At 39.8% G+C, this 13,635-nt stretch overlaps 1 protein-coding gene across 1 annotated transcript in view; it reads left to right on the top strand.

Moving 5' to 3' along the window:
• The window catches only part of LOC113888446 (multidrug resistance-associated protein 4-like), a 392,537-nt gene that overhangs the window by 344,562 nt on the left and 34,340 nt on the right, over positions 1 to 13,635 (top strand). Inside the window, 1 exon segment of the mRNA XM_027535574.1 lies at positions 9,053 to 9,142. Within this exon segment, the coding sequence (XP_027391375.1) occupies positions 9,053 to 9,142 (90 nt within the window).

Raw genomic sequence — 13,635 nt, 5'->3', positions numbered from 1 at the left:
TGTCCCAGCCAACTCTTATTCAATGAGGTTTATTTGTACTTTCAGAAAAAAAATATACATGGGCCAATAAATGTAGTGTATATTTACATGAAGGTTGTATGTTCTACTGTTGCAGAAAGGAACCCCTTCCAGGGCCCGAAAGTGGGCTCTTGTCTAACACTTGGAAATGAGTTGTCTGAGGAGACACATGTGCTGACAAAGCAAGAGATTTTATTGGGAAAGGGCACCCAGGTGGAGAGCAGTAGGGTAAGGGAACCCAGGAGTATAGCTCTGCCATCTGGCTCTCAGTCTTGGGTTTTATGGTGATGGGTTAGTTTCTGGGTTGTCTTTAGCCAGTCATTCTGATTCAGAGTGCTTCCCGGTGGTGCATGCCTCGTTCAGCCAAGATGGATGCCAAAGAGAAGGATTCTGGGAGGCGGTCAGACATGTGGAGTCTCCTTTTGACCTTTCCTGAACTCTTCCTGTTGGTGGTGTCTTATTAGTTCCGTGATCCTTACCAGGACCTCATGCAAATAGTTACTATGGTGACCGGCCAGGGTAGGCGGTGTCAGTGTGCTTCCTCTAACACTACCATAAATCTCTACACTGCTGTGTCCTTCACTATAAACACTTATACACTTATTCATAAAATTAGTTTATTTATATGATTACTTAGAGGTAGGTACTTTAAATAATATCTACTGAGAAATGATCATTGGGAATTCCCAGGTGCTCCAGTGGTTAGAACTCTGTGCTCTCACTGCTATGGCCCTGGTTCAGTCCCTGATTGGGAAATTAGGATCCAACAAGCTGAGTGGTGCCAAAAAAAATAAAAGATCATTAATTTGACCCTTATCTGCCCTTGCAGTATGTGTCATTGTGAGCAGTTTTATTAGCTTTTATCTGGTAGGTGATGAAAGAAGAATGAGTAGAAACCAAAGTGAACACTACACATAAAACACATTCACATATTCAAATAAATATTGTTCACAAATGGCCTTGGTGATTTCAGGCAAAATAAAGCTTCAATCAGTTACTATTTTTATAAACCATTCTTTTCATTCAACATGTTTTCATTAAAGTTTTGCTGATTTTTGAAATATATATTTGGCATGTCATAACAAGGAGAAATATTCTTCTTTACTAAACTATGTTCTTCCATCTAATAATGCTAAGTAAGCCCACATAATTGCCAAATATATCCTTTCAGACTGACAGTGTAGACTTAAATGAGAGCATATATTGCAATGGAAAATGCTGAAACAAATTTTTTTTTTAAGTATGTGACAATCAGCAGTGGTTGGTGATAATTAGCAGAATATTTTTAGGGCCAACAGAGTGTCTAGGGGCTCTGTTTAAAGCTCAGTATGAAGCAGCTGCAGATGTTGGTTAGGGGCTCAGAAGTGAGGGACTCCCTCTGCTGCAAAGACTCCAATTTTAGTCTCCTAGTTTTTGATGAGCTTCGTCTGCTTCAAGGAGTTTCCTAGAGAGAAGGTGAGGGAGGTGACAATAGAGGGAGACCCTCATTACAAAATAGACCCTGATTACAAACTAGACCCTGACTGAACTTTTTTTAAAGTCTTTATTAAATTTGTTGCTATGTCAAGACCATCCCCACGGAAAAGAAAAGCAAAAAAGCAAAACCGCTGTCTAGGGAGGCCTTACAAATAGCTGTGAAAAGAAGAGAATCAAAAAGCAAAGGAGAAAAGAAAAGATATAAACATCTGAATGCAGAGTTCCAAAGAATAGCAAGAAGAGATAAGAAAGCTTTCCTCAGTGATCAATGCAAAGACATAGAGGAAAAAAACAGAGTGGGAAAGACTAGAGATCTCTTCAAGAAAATTAGAGATACCAAGGGAACATTTCATGAAAACATGGGCTCGATAAAGGACAGAAATGGGATGGACCTAACACAAGCAGAAGATATTAAGAAGAGATGGCAAGAATACACAGAAGAACTATACAAACAAGTACTTCATGACCCAGATAATCACGATGATGTGATCACTGACCTAGAGCCAGACATCCTGGAATGTGAAGTCAAGTGGGATTTAGAAAGCATCACTATGAACAAAGCTAGTGGAGGTGATGGAATTCGAGTTCAGCTATTTCAAATCCTGAAAGATGATGCTGTGAAAGTGTTGCACTCAATATGCCAGCCAATTTGGAAAACTCAGCAGTGGCCACAGGACTGGAAAAGGTCAGTTTTCATTCCAATCCCAAAGAAAGGCAATGCCAAAGAATGCTCAAACTAACGCACAATTGCACTCATCTCACACACTAGTAAAGTAATTCTCAAAATTCTCCAGGCCAGGCTTCAGCAATACATGAACCGTGAACTTCCAGATGTTCAAGCTGGTTTTAGAAAAGGCAGAGGAACCAGAGATCAAATTGCCAACATGCACTGGATCATGGAAAAAGCAAAAGAGTTCCAGAAAAACATCTCTTTCTGCTTTATTGACTATGCCAAAGCCTTTGACTCTGTGGATCACAATAAACTGTGGAAAATTCTGAAAGAGATGGGAATACCAGACCACCTGATCTGCCTCTTGAGAAATTTGTATGCAGGTCAGGAAACAACAGTTAGAAGTGGACATGGAACAACAGACTGGTTCCAAACAGGAAAAGGAGTACGTCAAGACTGTATATTATCACCCTGCTTATTTAACTTATATGCAGAGTACATCATGAGAAACGCTGGACTGGAAGAAACACAAGCTGGAATCAAGATTGCCGGGAGAAATATCAATAACCTCAGATATGCATATGACACCACCCTTATGGCAGAAAGTGAAGAGGAACCAAAAAGCCTCTTGATGAAAGTGAAAGTGGAAAGTGAAAAAGTTGGCTTAAAGCTCAACATTCAGAAAACAAAGATCATGGCATCCGGTCCCATCACTTCATGGGAAATAGATGGGGAAACAGTGGAAACAGTGTCAGACTTTATTTTTGGGGGCTCCAAAATCACTGCAGATGGTGACTGCAGCCATGAGATTAAAAGACACTTACTCCTTGGAAGGAAAGTTATGACCAACCTAGACAGCATATTCAAAAGCAGAGACGTTACTTTGCCAACAAAGGTCCATGTAGTCAAGGCTATGGTTTTTCCTGTGGTCATGTATGAATGGGAGAGTTGGACTGTGAAGAAGGCTGAGCGCTGAAGAATTGATGCTTTTGAACTGTGGTGTTGGGTCTTGAGAGTCCCTTGGACTACAAGGAGATCCAACCGGTCCATTCTGAAGGAGATCAGCCCTGGGATTTCTTTGGAAGGAATGATGCTGAAGCTGAAACTCCACTATTTTGACCACGTCATGCACAGGATGATCCACGACAGAGGATGAGATGGCTGGATGGAATCACTGACTCGATGTTGTTTCTGCTTTACGTTCCTGTTTTTGGTCACAAGGCAGATGGAATCTTAGCTCCCTCAGTCAGTCATTTCAGTCACTCAGTCGTGTCTGACTCTTCGCGACCCCATGAATCGCAGCACGCCAGGCCTCCTTGTCCATCACCAACTCCCAGAGTTCACTCAGACTCACATCCATCGAGTCAGTATGCCATCCAGCCATCTCATCCTCTGTCGTCCCCTTCTCCTCCTGCCCCCAATCCCTCCCAGCATCAGACTCTTTTCCAATGAGTCAACTCTTCACATGAGGTGGCCAAAGTACTGGAGTTTCAGCTTTAGCATCATTCCTTCCAAAGAAATCCCAGGGCTGATCTCCTTCAGAATGGACTGGTTGGATCTCCTTGCAGTCCAAGGGACTGTAAAGAGTCTTCTCCAACACCAAAGTTTAAAAGCATCAATTCTTCGGTGCTCAGCCTTCTTCACAGTCCAACTCTCACATCGATACATGACCACAGGAAAAACCATAGCCTTGACTAGATGGATCTTTTTTGGCAAAGTAATGTCTCTACTTTTGAATATGCTATCTAGGTTGGTCATAACTTTCCTTCCAAGGAGTAAGCGTCTTTTAATTTCATGGCTGCAGTCACCATCTGCAGTGATTTTGGAGCCCCCCAAAATAAAGTCTGACACTGTTCCCACTGTTTCCCCATCTATTTCCCATGAAGTGATGGGACCAGATGCCATGATCTTTGTTTTCTGAATGTTGAGCTTTAAGCCAACTTTTTCACTTTCCACTTTCACTTTCATCAAGAGGCTTTTTAGTTCCTCTTCACTTTCTGCCATAAGGGTGGTGTCATATGCATATCTGAGGTTATTGATATTTCTCCCGGCAATCTTGATTCCAGCTTGTGTTTCTTCCAGTCCAGCGTTTCTCATGATGTACTCTGCATATAAGTTAAATAAGCAGGGTGACAATATACAGTCTTGATGTACTCCTTTTCCTATTTGGAACCAGTCTGTTGTTCCATGTGCATTTCTAATTGTTGCTTCCTGACCTGCATACAAATTTCTCAAGAGGCAGATCAGGTGGTCTGGTATTCCCATCTCTTTCCGAGTTTCCCACAGTTTATTGTGATCCACAGAGTCAAAGGCTTTGGCATAGTCAATAAAGCAGAAAGAGATGTTTTTCTGGAACTCTCTTGCTTTTTCCATGATCCAGTGCATGTTGGCAATTTGATCTCTGGTTCCTCTGCCTTTTCTAAAACCAGCTTGAACATCTGGAAGTTCACGGTTCATGTATTGCTGAAGCCTGGCCTGGAGAATTTTGAGAATTACTTTACTAGCATGTGAGATGAGTGCAATTGTGGGTTAGTTTGAGCATTCTTTGGCATTGCCTTTCTTTGGGATTGGAATGAAAACTGACCTTTTCCAATCCTGTGGCCACTGCTGAGTTTTCCAAATTGGCTGGCATATTGAGTGCAACACTTTTACAGCATCATCTTTCAGGATTTGAAATAGTTCAACTGGAATTCCATCACCTCCACTAGCTTTGTTCGTAGTGATGCTTTCTAAATCCCACTTGACTTCACATTCCAGGATGTCTGGCTCTAGGTCAGTGATCACACCATCATGATTATCTGGGTCGTGAAGATCTTGTTTTTATAGTTCTTCTGTGTATTCTTGCCATCTCTTTTTAACATCTTCTGTTTCTGTTAGATCCATCCCATTTCTGTCCTTTATCGAGCCCATGTTTTCATGAAATGTTCCCTTGGTATCTCTAATTTTCCTGAGGAGATCTCTAGTCTTTCCCATTCTGTTGTTTTCCTCTATTTCTTTGCATTGATCACTGAGGCATCAAACCTGCATTCCCTGCATTGGAAGGTGAAGGCTTAACCACTGGAGTTTGAACTTTGAGTGGGTTCCCCTGATTGAACTTTGAGTGGGTTCTTTATGCCTGTTCTCTTGAAGCACCAAATATGTTAATGTGTTGTTGTTGTTCAGTCACTCAGTCATGTCCAGCTCTTTGTGACCCCATGGGCTGTAGCGGGCCAGACTCCTCTGTCCATGAGATTTCGCAAGCAATAATACTGCCATTTCCTTCTCCAGGGGATCTTACCAACCTAGGGATCAAGTGCTCTCCTGCACTGGCAGGTAGACTCAGTACCACTGAGCAATCATCCACCTTTTAAAAACAAAGCAATTTAATATTTTTCAAAAATTAGCTTAGGTAACACCTCTCTAGAGTGTACTTTGAAAACCAGATGGCACTTTATCAAACCCTAGCCCTCTTATGGGATGTGAATTTGCCCTTTGAAAGGAGCCTAAAGGAAAATATATTCTGGTCACATAAGCTATGATGGGCAAAGAAACATTCTTGTAGTTATAAACATAAAGGCCTGGTCTTTCTTCTCCTTGTTGGGCTAAAAGCTGGTTCCTTTAGGTGGCCTCTTTCAGTCCCTTTATCTCCTCAAACACTAGTTCTCAAAGGGTCTCTCATCTTGAGCCCAGAGCAGAATCCTGTCCATAGTTTAGGTTCCTGGGGGAAAGTAGAGGAGAATCAGAGGAGAGGGATGAATATTGGGCACCAGACTCCCCTTGCTTGGCCATGTCATTTGTGTAAACCTCATGGAAATAGCTAAAAGAAGAGAAATCATCTGGCTTGTTAGAATCTTAGAGTTGAAAATTAGAAAGGGTAACAAGTTGTTATTGTTGTTTTTTTAAATCTAAGCCAGAATGGTATTCCTCTGATCAGGAACTCATACCATGCTTAGATGGTTGTTTATTCTTTGACCCTAAATTCAAGTTTTAAAGAAACCTTAAATTTGGTCTCAGGATTTTTCAGTTCAAGTCACTAATTTTGACATGTCATATGGCTACTGATTTTCATTGCTTTTTTGGGTATATCAGCCACTTAATCAACCTTCTGCAAATGAAGGTTAAAGTTAAATGACTTTTTGATTTTAGATTTTGCTTAGGGATACATCTTGTTTTGGTGGCACACTGTGTGTTTTCTGCATCCATTTCTCTCTCACCAGACTTGAAATAATGACAAAAGGGAAGGAAGGTAGAGGAGGCTGAGTGTCATTCTTCTTCATGGCTGGGGAAAAGAAATGTCTGTCTTCCTCATGTTTCTTCTCAGGCTTTTATGAAGTGAGGAGGAACAGTGCAGTTTGAGGCTGGTGATTCTGAGCAGTTCCAGGCACTTGTGGAAGAGTCAGATTTTTTCTTGTTCCTACACCCCCGTTCTGCACTGTGCACTGAAAGGAGCCAATTGCACTCTTCTCTGTTGCTTGTATTCTGTGGCCTGGCTTATTAGAGCCTTCCAGAAGAAAACTTAAATGGCTTACATGAGCTTATGTATAAGATTCTCTCCTGAAACCCAGGAAGATATTTTATTTCCAGAATAATTTACTTGTGGCTCCCCCTAAAGTAGATGAATAGGAAGAACTATTTACATTAAAATAATTTTATTATGATACAGGTCACAATAGGTTTCAGGTCATCCTGACCTTGCAGTTAGTAATGAGGTTCTGTGAGGCAGATCATCTGACACATAGGTGAGAGAAGTGGGGACCAGCTGATGCAGACTCAAAGGTGATCTCTACATGGACAGAGGGACCTTCAGTTCAGTTCAGTCACTCAGTTGTGTCTGCCTCTTTGAGACCCCATGAACTGCAGCACACCAGGCTTCCCTGTCCATCACCAACTCCCGAAGCTTGCTCAAACTCATGTCCATTAAGCTGGTGATGCATCCAACCATCTCATCCTCTGTCATCTCCTTGTCCTCTTGCCTTTAATCTTTCCCAGCATCAGGATCTTTTCCAAGGAGTTCTTTGCATGGGGTGGCCAAAGTATTGGTTTCAGCTTCAGCATTGGTACTTCCAATGAACATTCAGGACTGATTTCCCTTAGGATGGACTGGTTTGATCTCCTTGCAGTCCAAAGGACTCTCAAGAGTCTTCTCCCACACCAAAGTTCAAAAGCATCAATTCTTCGGCCCTAAGACTTGTTGCTGCTGCTGCTGCTAAATCGCTTCAGTCGTGTCTGACTCTGTGAGACCCCATAGACAGCAGCCCACCAGGCTCCCCTGTCCATGGGATTTTCTAGGCAAGAGTACTGGAGTGGGGTGCCATTGCCTTCTCCAAAGAGAAGCCTTAGGCCCCAGTAATTGACATTCTCTTTGCATGTGTAGAGATGTTTCATTCACAGATATGGAAAGATTCCAGATCCTGGGAAGACTGGTTTACCAGTAGAGAAAATAACCTGATCTTTCTTCAGTGCCAATGTGAAACTATTTATTAGTTCTGCTTTGAGGCACAAACCTAAAAGGTTATGGCTGTGAGCTGTGAACGGTGCCAATATTCTTGGTTTCCAGGGGAAAGAATTGCAATCCAGGACCAAAGACGACCACTTTTGACCACTCAGAGCTTTTGTGTAGCAGAGTTTTTTTTAACATAACAGGGACAGAGAAACCTTCCAGCAAAAGATGCTGGAAAGGCGGGCCTAGGAGAGTAAGTACCCTCTTGCTATTCTTTAGCAAGGCATTATATATTGTTCAGTTCAGTTCAGTTCAGTCGCTCAGTTGTGTCTGACTCTTTTCGACCCCATGAATCGCACCACGCCAGGCCTCCCTGTCCATCACCAACTCCTGGAGTTCACTCAGACTCATGTCCATTGGGTCAGTGATGCCATCCAGCCATCTCATCCTCTGGCGTCCCCTTCTCCTCCTGCCCCCAATCCCTCCCAGCATCAGAGTCTTTTCCAGTGAGTCAACTCTTCGCATGAGGTGGCCAAATTACTGGAGTTTCAGCTTTAGCATCATTCCTTCCAAAGAAATCCCAGGGCTGATCTCCTTCAGAGTGGACTGGTTGGATCTCCTCGAGATGCTAATCATAGATAAAAGAAAAACAAGGCTGGCTGATAGAACTGCACCAGGCCCCTCTCCCATAACATACATTCTGAGATAGCCTCTGCAGGATGGGAGCAGTCTCCCACTGAAGTATCTCTGGGTGAGATAAATTGTATCCATAAAGCAGCTGACATTAGTTTTTAAAGAAAAGCAGGTTTCTAAAAAAGATAGATTGTTTTATTCACATAGCTTAAGACAGGATATTTCCTTGAGCAAGATATACTGTTTTGCTGAGCAGATATTAGCTGGAGGTTTGAGAAAGTTAGTTTCAGATAGCCCCCATAGCAACACAGGATTTGAGAAACCTCCTGCTATGCCAAGGAATGTGTCTTTTTGCCTTCTCCCCATCTTTGGAGACCCTGACCTCCATACCCGCCTGACTATTAACCCTTTCAAACCTCAACTAATCATGCTCTTGGTATTTCCTAGTATCATACCAGAATTGACAATTTATTTAGTGCTGTTGGTATAAAATTTCTCAAATAATTATATCCTCTTTTTTTTTTTTTTTTAAATTAAGTAGGTATTACCAGTGAGGCATTGAAAAAGTCAAATCTTCCTTTCTGTTCTTCAGGTTTTTCTTAAGGTGACACACCTCAGCACTTTCTTTTGTTAGTGTTCAGTGGCCCAGAGGATATTTTGCAGCACAGTTTATACAACTGAAAATTATTTTAGAGATATTGTTTTTGTAAATGGGCATTTACAACCTTATCATTAAAGATTACAGTGAATTTTGATTTTGTTCATTTTAATTCTGTAAGTACTGGAATAAAATGGATAAAGCTGACTAATAACATTTACTGTTTTGGGTTATTTAGGAACCTGTTTTATTCATGGGAACAATGAAGAAAAATCTGGATCCTTTTAATGAACATACAGATAAGGAACTGTGGAATGCCTTAGAAGAGGTAATTTATTAAATGTTATTAGTTTGTTAGCATCAGTATATGTGTGTGTACATTTATAGCACTGCAGGCAATTAAAGGGGAGCTTATCCATGTAACTGACTTTACCTCCTAGCAGAACATTGATGACCTGAGTATTGATTTTGATGGAAAGCAAGAATATAATGCCTCATATTTCCACTGTAGCTTTTCCCCTAGAATCCACAGCAACTAGACATATTACCTTGTCTTTGTGTTGTGTTGTGTTCAGTTCCAAAGCCATGTTTGACTATTTGGGACTTCATGGACTCCAACATGCTAGGCCTCCCTGTCCTTCACTATCTTCCAAAGTTTGTCAAAGTTCATGTCCATTGCATCCATGATGCCATCCAGCCATCTCATCCTCTGATGCCCTCTTCTGCTCTCAATCTTTCCCAGCATCAGGGACTTTTCCAATGAGTTGGCTGTTTGCATCAAGTGCCCAAAATACTGGAGCTTCACAGCATCAGTCCTTCCAATGATTCCAATACTCCAATGAATAAGTATTCAGGGTTGATTTCCCTTAAGATTGACTGGTTTGATCTCCTTGCTGTCCAAGGAGTCTTCTCTAGTACTACAGTTTGAAGTTGGTGCTCTACTTTCCTTACAGTCCAGCTCTCACAACCATACATGACCACTGGGAGGACCATAGCTTTGACTATAGCAGAGTACTAAACTAGATTTTTAAATTATGGGTTCAAATTCTTTTGGTTACCTAGTGAATTTATTACCCTGCTTCTGCTGCTGCTGCTAAGTCACTTCAGTGGTTTCCGACTCTGTGCAACCCCATAGACGGCAGCCCACCAGGCTTCCCCACCCCTGGGATTCTCCAGGCAAGAACACTGGAGTGGGTTGCCATTTCCTTCTCCAATGCATGAAAGTGAAAAGTGACAGTGAAGTCGCTCAGTCGTGTTTGAATTACCCTGTAATATTCACTTTATTCCTCAGGTATTAGGGAACATCTACTAAGTAAAGACAATAATAGCTTTTCACTATTAACTGAGAGATAAATGAAATCATACTACTAAAATAGTGTGATGTTTCATAAGTGTTTATAAAGGTAAATTATACAGGTGGAATGTGATAATAATTATATATTGACTACTATTTTAATCCTGCAGAGTAAATGCAAGTAATAGAACCCTGGAGATTTTGTGACATTTTTTATAGTTTTAAGTTCATTTCTAGAAGATGTTCTATTTGTGTAGTGTTTCCCTTTGGACTAGTTCTTTGAATCTCCTCACCATTTCATGAAATGGATTTTGAGTGTTAAGATGTTGTTAGTTGGTATATTTTAATATAAATTATTTTTTGCATTTGCCCCAGTTTTGTAAATTGATTCTAAGCTACTTGCAGAAAATATATCTCCACCCCTAAACTATAGACAGATTTTAAGCCCTCATAGGACTTAGCTCAGTCTTCTGCTTTTAAAAAGTAAGCACTTAATAAATACTTAATGTTTGATTGATCTCTTCAGTTTAGAGAAGCATGGCTTATTTCTCTCAAAACAAAAATGTTTTTTGTTTTATTCCCACAAATCCCAATGACACAGTGTTGTTGTTTTGAATTGGTACTTTTTGTCATTTAGTGTCACCCTTTCGGGGGTAGCTCTCAAATCTGTAGTACACAGGTGAATTTGACTGTGAGCAAGCCGACTTGAAGGCCTGACAATCTCCTGCCAATATTTCTGGTTTCTGAAGGATTTCAGCACTGAGTCTCACACACCCACCCTGCTTTCCAGCAACTGTGAGGATTTTATGCTCTTAAATCAGATCAATTGCTTCACCTTCTACTTGAGAAGCAGTGGACCTCTGATTCCATTTAAGTCAGTGAGTCTTTCTACAGTGAAATTCTAGAAGAGAAGAGGTAGAGAAGTTAACCATCAAATGTAAAGAAAGATGGAAGGATCCACTTCTACTGGACTCAGAGGAAAGATTTAATGATGAAATTAGTACACATCTTTCAAAAAACTAGAAGTATTGGTAACTTGTTTTCCAATCTGTTTCCAAGCCTGAGCTCTCTCTTCACAGATCCTCCAGTAGTAAAATTACTATAGAATTTTAAAGCACATTGTTCCATGGACAGTGAAGAAACATTAATTGGGAGATAAATCCTTTGAAAAGCTATCTTAGAACTTGGCTCTAACTTATATTTAATTCATCTGTAGGAGTCAAAATCAAAATAAAATGTAGTGGCCTCTGAATTCTAATAATGATGAAGTGCTGGAAGTGCTAGACAGTGCTAACATCTACCTTTAAATACAGTACATTTGGAAATTTCTTTAAATAGAAATAAATATGAGTTTATTTCACAAAGTGAAGTGTGTGGTTTCCATATGCCACTTCCAGAAGTGGTCCTGTTACTTTAGTGGTATCTCTTAGGGAGGAATCATCCCATCATTTTATTTCTCTAGGAATTGTTCCTTTATGACTTTTATGTGATATTCTAATTGTTAGAATATCTACTAAATCTTTCATTGATAAACATGCAAATGTCATAAAGAAATACTTCCTATAGTAACAGAGTAATGAGATGATTTGTCAGTCTAAGAAGTATAACTCAAGCAAAGAGATCAATTTTTAGGTGGATTAACACCCCCCAGTTATTGGTTTATAAGTGATGCCAAACAAGTGGAAAATGTGAACCCTAACTCAGAGTCTTCCTGAGAGTAGGAGGCACCACTACGTTTTCTTCTTTAAGAACTTCAGTTAAAAGTAAAAGAAGGTTTTTAAATTTATTTTTAAATCCTTAGTTCTGTCTGCTCTTTCTCCTTTGACTGATTTGGACACTCAGAAGGGAGACAGTTTTATGAATGCTGCCCATCTCATCTTAGTTATTTTTTAAAGGTATTCTGAAAATAAATTTTTTCATGTAATGATAAATAGCTTACTGTAAATTGAGGGAAATTCATCAGAAATTAATGCTGATTGGGACACCTAAAAAGCAAGGGCAGCTTTACCAACATAACATGAGTAGTGCCTGAAGATGAAGCACTTTATCTCTCAAAGGTTAAGGAATCATGGTAAATAAAACTCTGGAAAAGAAAGGAATATATATATATATATATATATATATATATATTTAATATACATACATATATATTTAAAATAGTCACTGATTCACATTGATGTATCAAAGAGACCACTGCAACATTATAAAACAATTATACTCTAGTTAAAAAAAAAAAAAAACAAGAACCCTTGAAAATAATCAGTGGTATGTTTGTTCTGTCAAAAAAAGAAAACAGCTTTGATCCTGGAATAGACAACTAAGGATGGTGTGCCTTATGAAAACTGTGAAGAAATAACCCAGTTATGTTAGATGTTGATAGTATCTCTGTTAGGACACAAGTGTGTCTCATCACACAGGAAACCAAGATTCAGAAATCTGGGTGTCAGCAGCCTGTGCATCAGGAATCATGTGACTCAATCCTGGCTGTTGAGACAGCTCACATGTCCATTTCCCAGGACCTTGTATTTATTTTTCTTTTTTTTTAAATTTTATTTTGTTTGTTTTTTTTTTTTAAATTTTATTTTGTTTTTAAACTTTACAATATTGTATTAGTTTTGCCAAATATCGAAATGAATCCGCCACAGGTATATCTGTGTTCCCCATCCTGAACCCTCCTCCTTCCTCCCTCCCCATACCCTCCCTCTGGGTCGTCCCAATGCACCAGCCCCAAGCATCCAGTATCGTGCATCGAACCTGGACTGGCGACTCGTTTCATACATGATATTATACATGTTTCAATGCCATTCTCCCAAATCTCCCCACCCTCTCCCTCTCCCACAGAATAGGTGAACGGGCTCCCCGCTTACTTCCTTTACTGCTGGTCCTGCTCTAGTAAAAGCTCTCCTCCATCTGTTGATTGCATTTCAGTGTCTCTTCCAGACCACACCAGCCTTTCTTTTTGAAAAGTAGGAAGGTTCTATAAAATATGGAGACCATCTGACATCTCACTATCTCCTGTGAGGGGCATTGGCACCTGGCTAGTAGATGCAGTATATATAGTAGGTTACTCTGAAATCATGATAATAGAAATGGTTGTCTTATAAATTCAGATTATTACTTTCAGTTTTGCTGTAACTTATTACTTTCCCAAGCTCAAAAACAATCTCAAGCATTTTATACTGAGATATATAGTTTTCAATAGTATTATTCTCTCTGTTTTCCTTAAATTATACCTTTTAAAATGCATTCCACAGTTACATTATGATGTTATGGTATCTAGGAGCCAGTTAATTGTTAGAAGAATATATTTTTTTACACTTCCTTTTAGTAAGAAAATAGTATTATATATAAATTATCTGTATGGATTTGTTTCCTAATTTATAGGAACAGGTGTCACAAGATAAGATGCACTTAATTGCTTTATTCATACATTCAACAAATATTTATTGAGAGACCTTTAGACAGGCATAGTTGCAGATTCTAGGATCATCATAGTCATTAAAATTGATAAAGTCTCTACCATTTAG

This window comes from Bos indicus x Bos taurus, unplaced genomic scaffold, assembly GCF_003369695.1.
Source record: "Bos indicus x Bos taurus breed Angus x Brahman F1 hybrid unplaced genomic scaffold, Bos_hybrid_MaternalHap_v2.0 SuperScaffold_100136, whole genome shotgun sequence".
Taxonomy (NCBI): domain Eukaryota; kingdom Metazoa; phylum Chordata; class Mammalia; order Artiodactyla; family Bovidae; genus Bos; species Bos indicus x Bos taurus.
The sequence above is the reverse complement of the archived record's forward strand: the minus strand, read 5'-3'. Positions and strand labels throughout refer to the sequence as shown.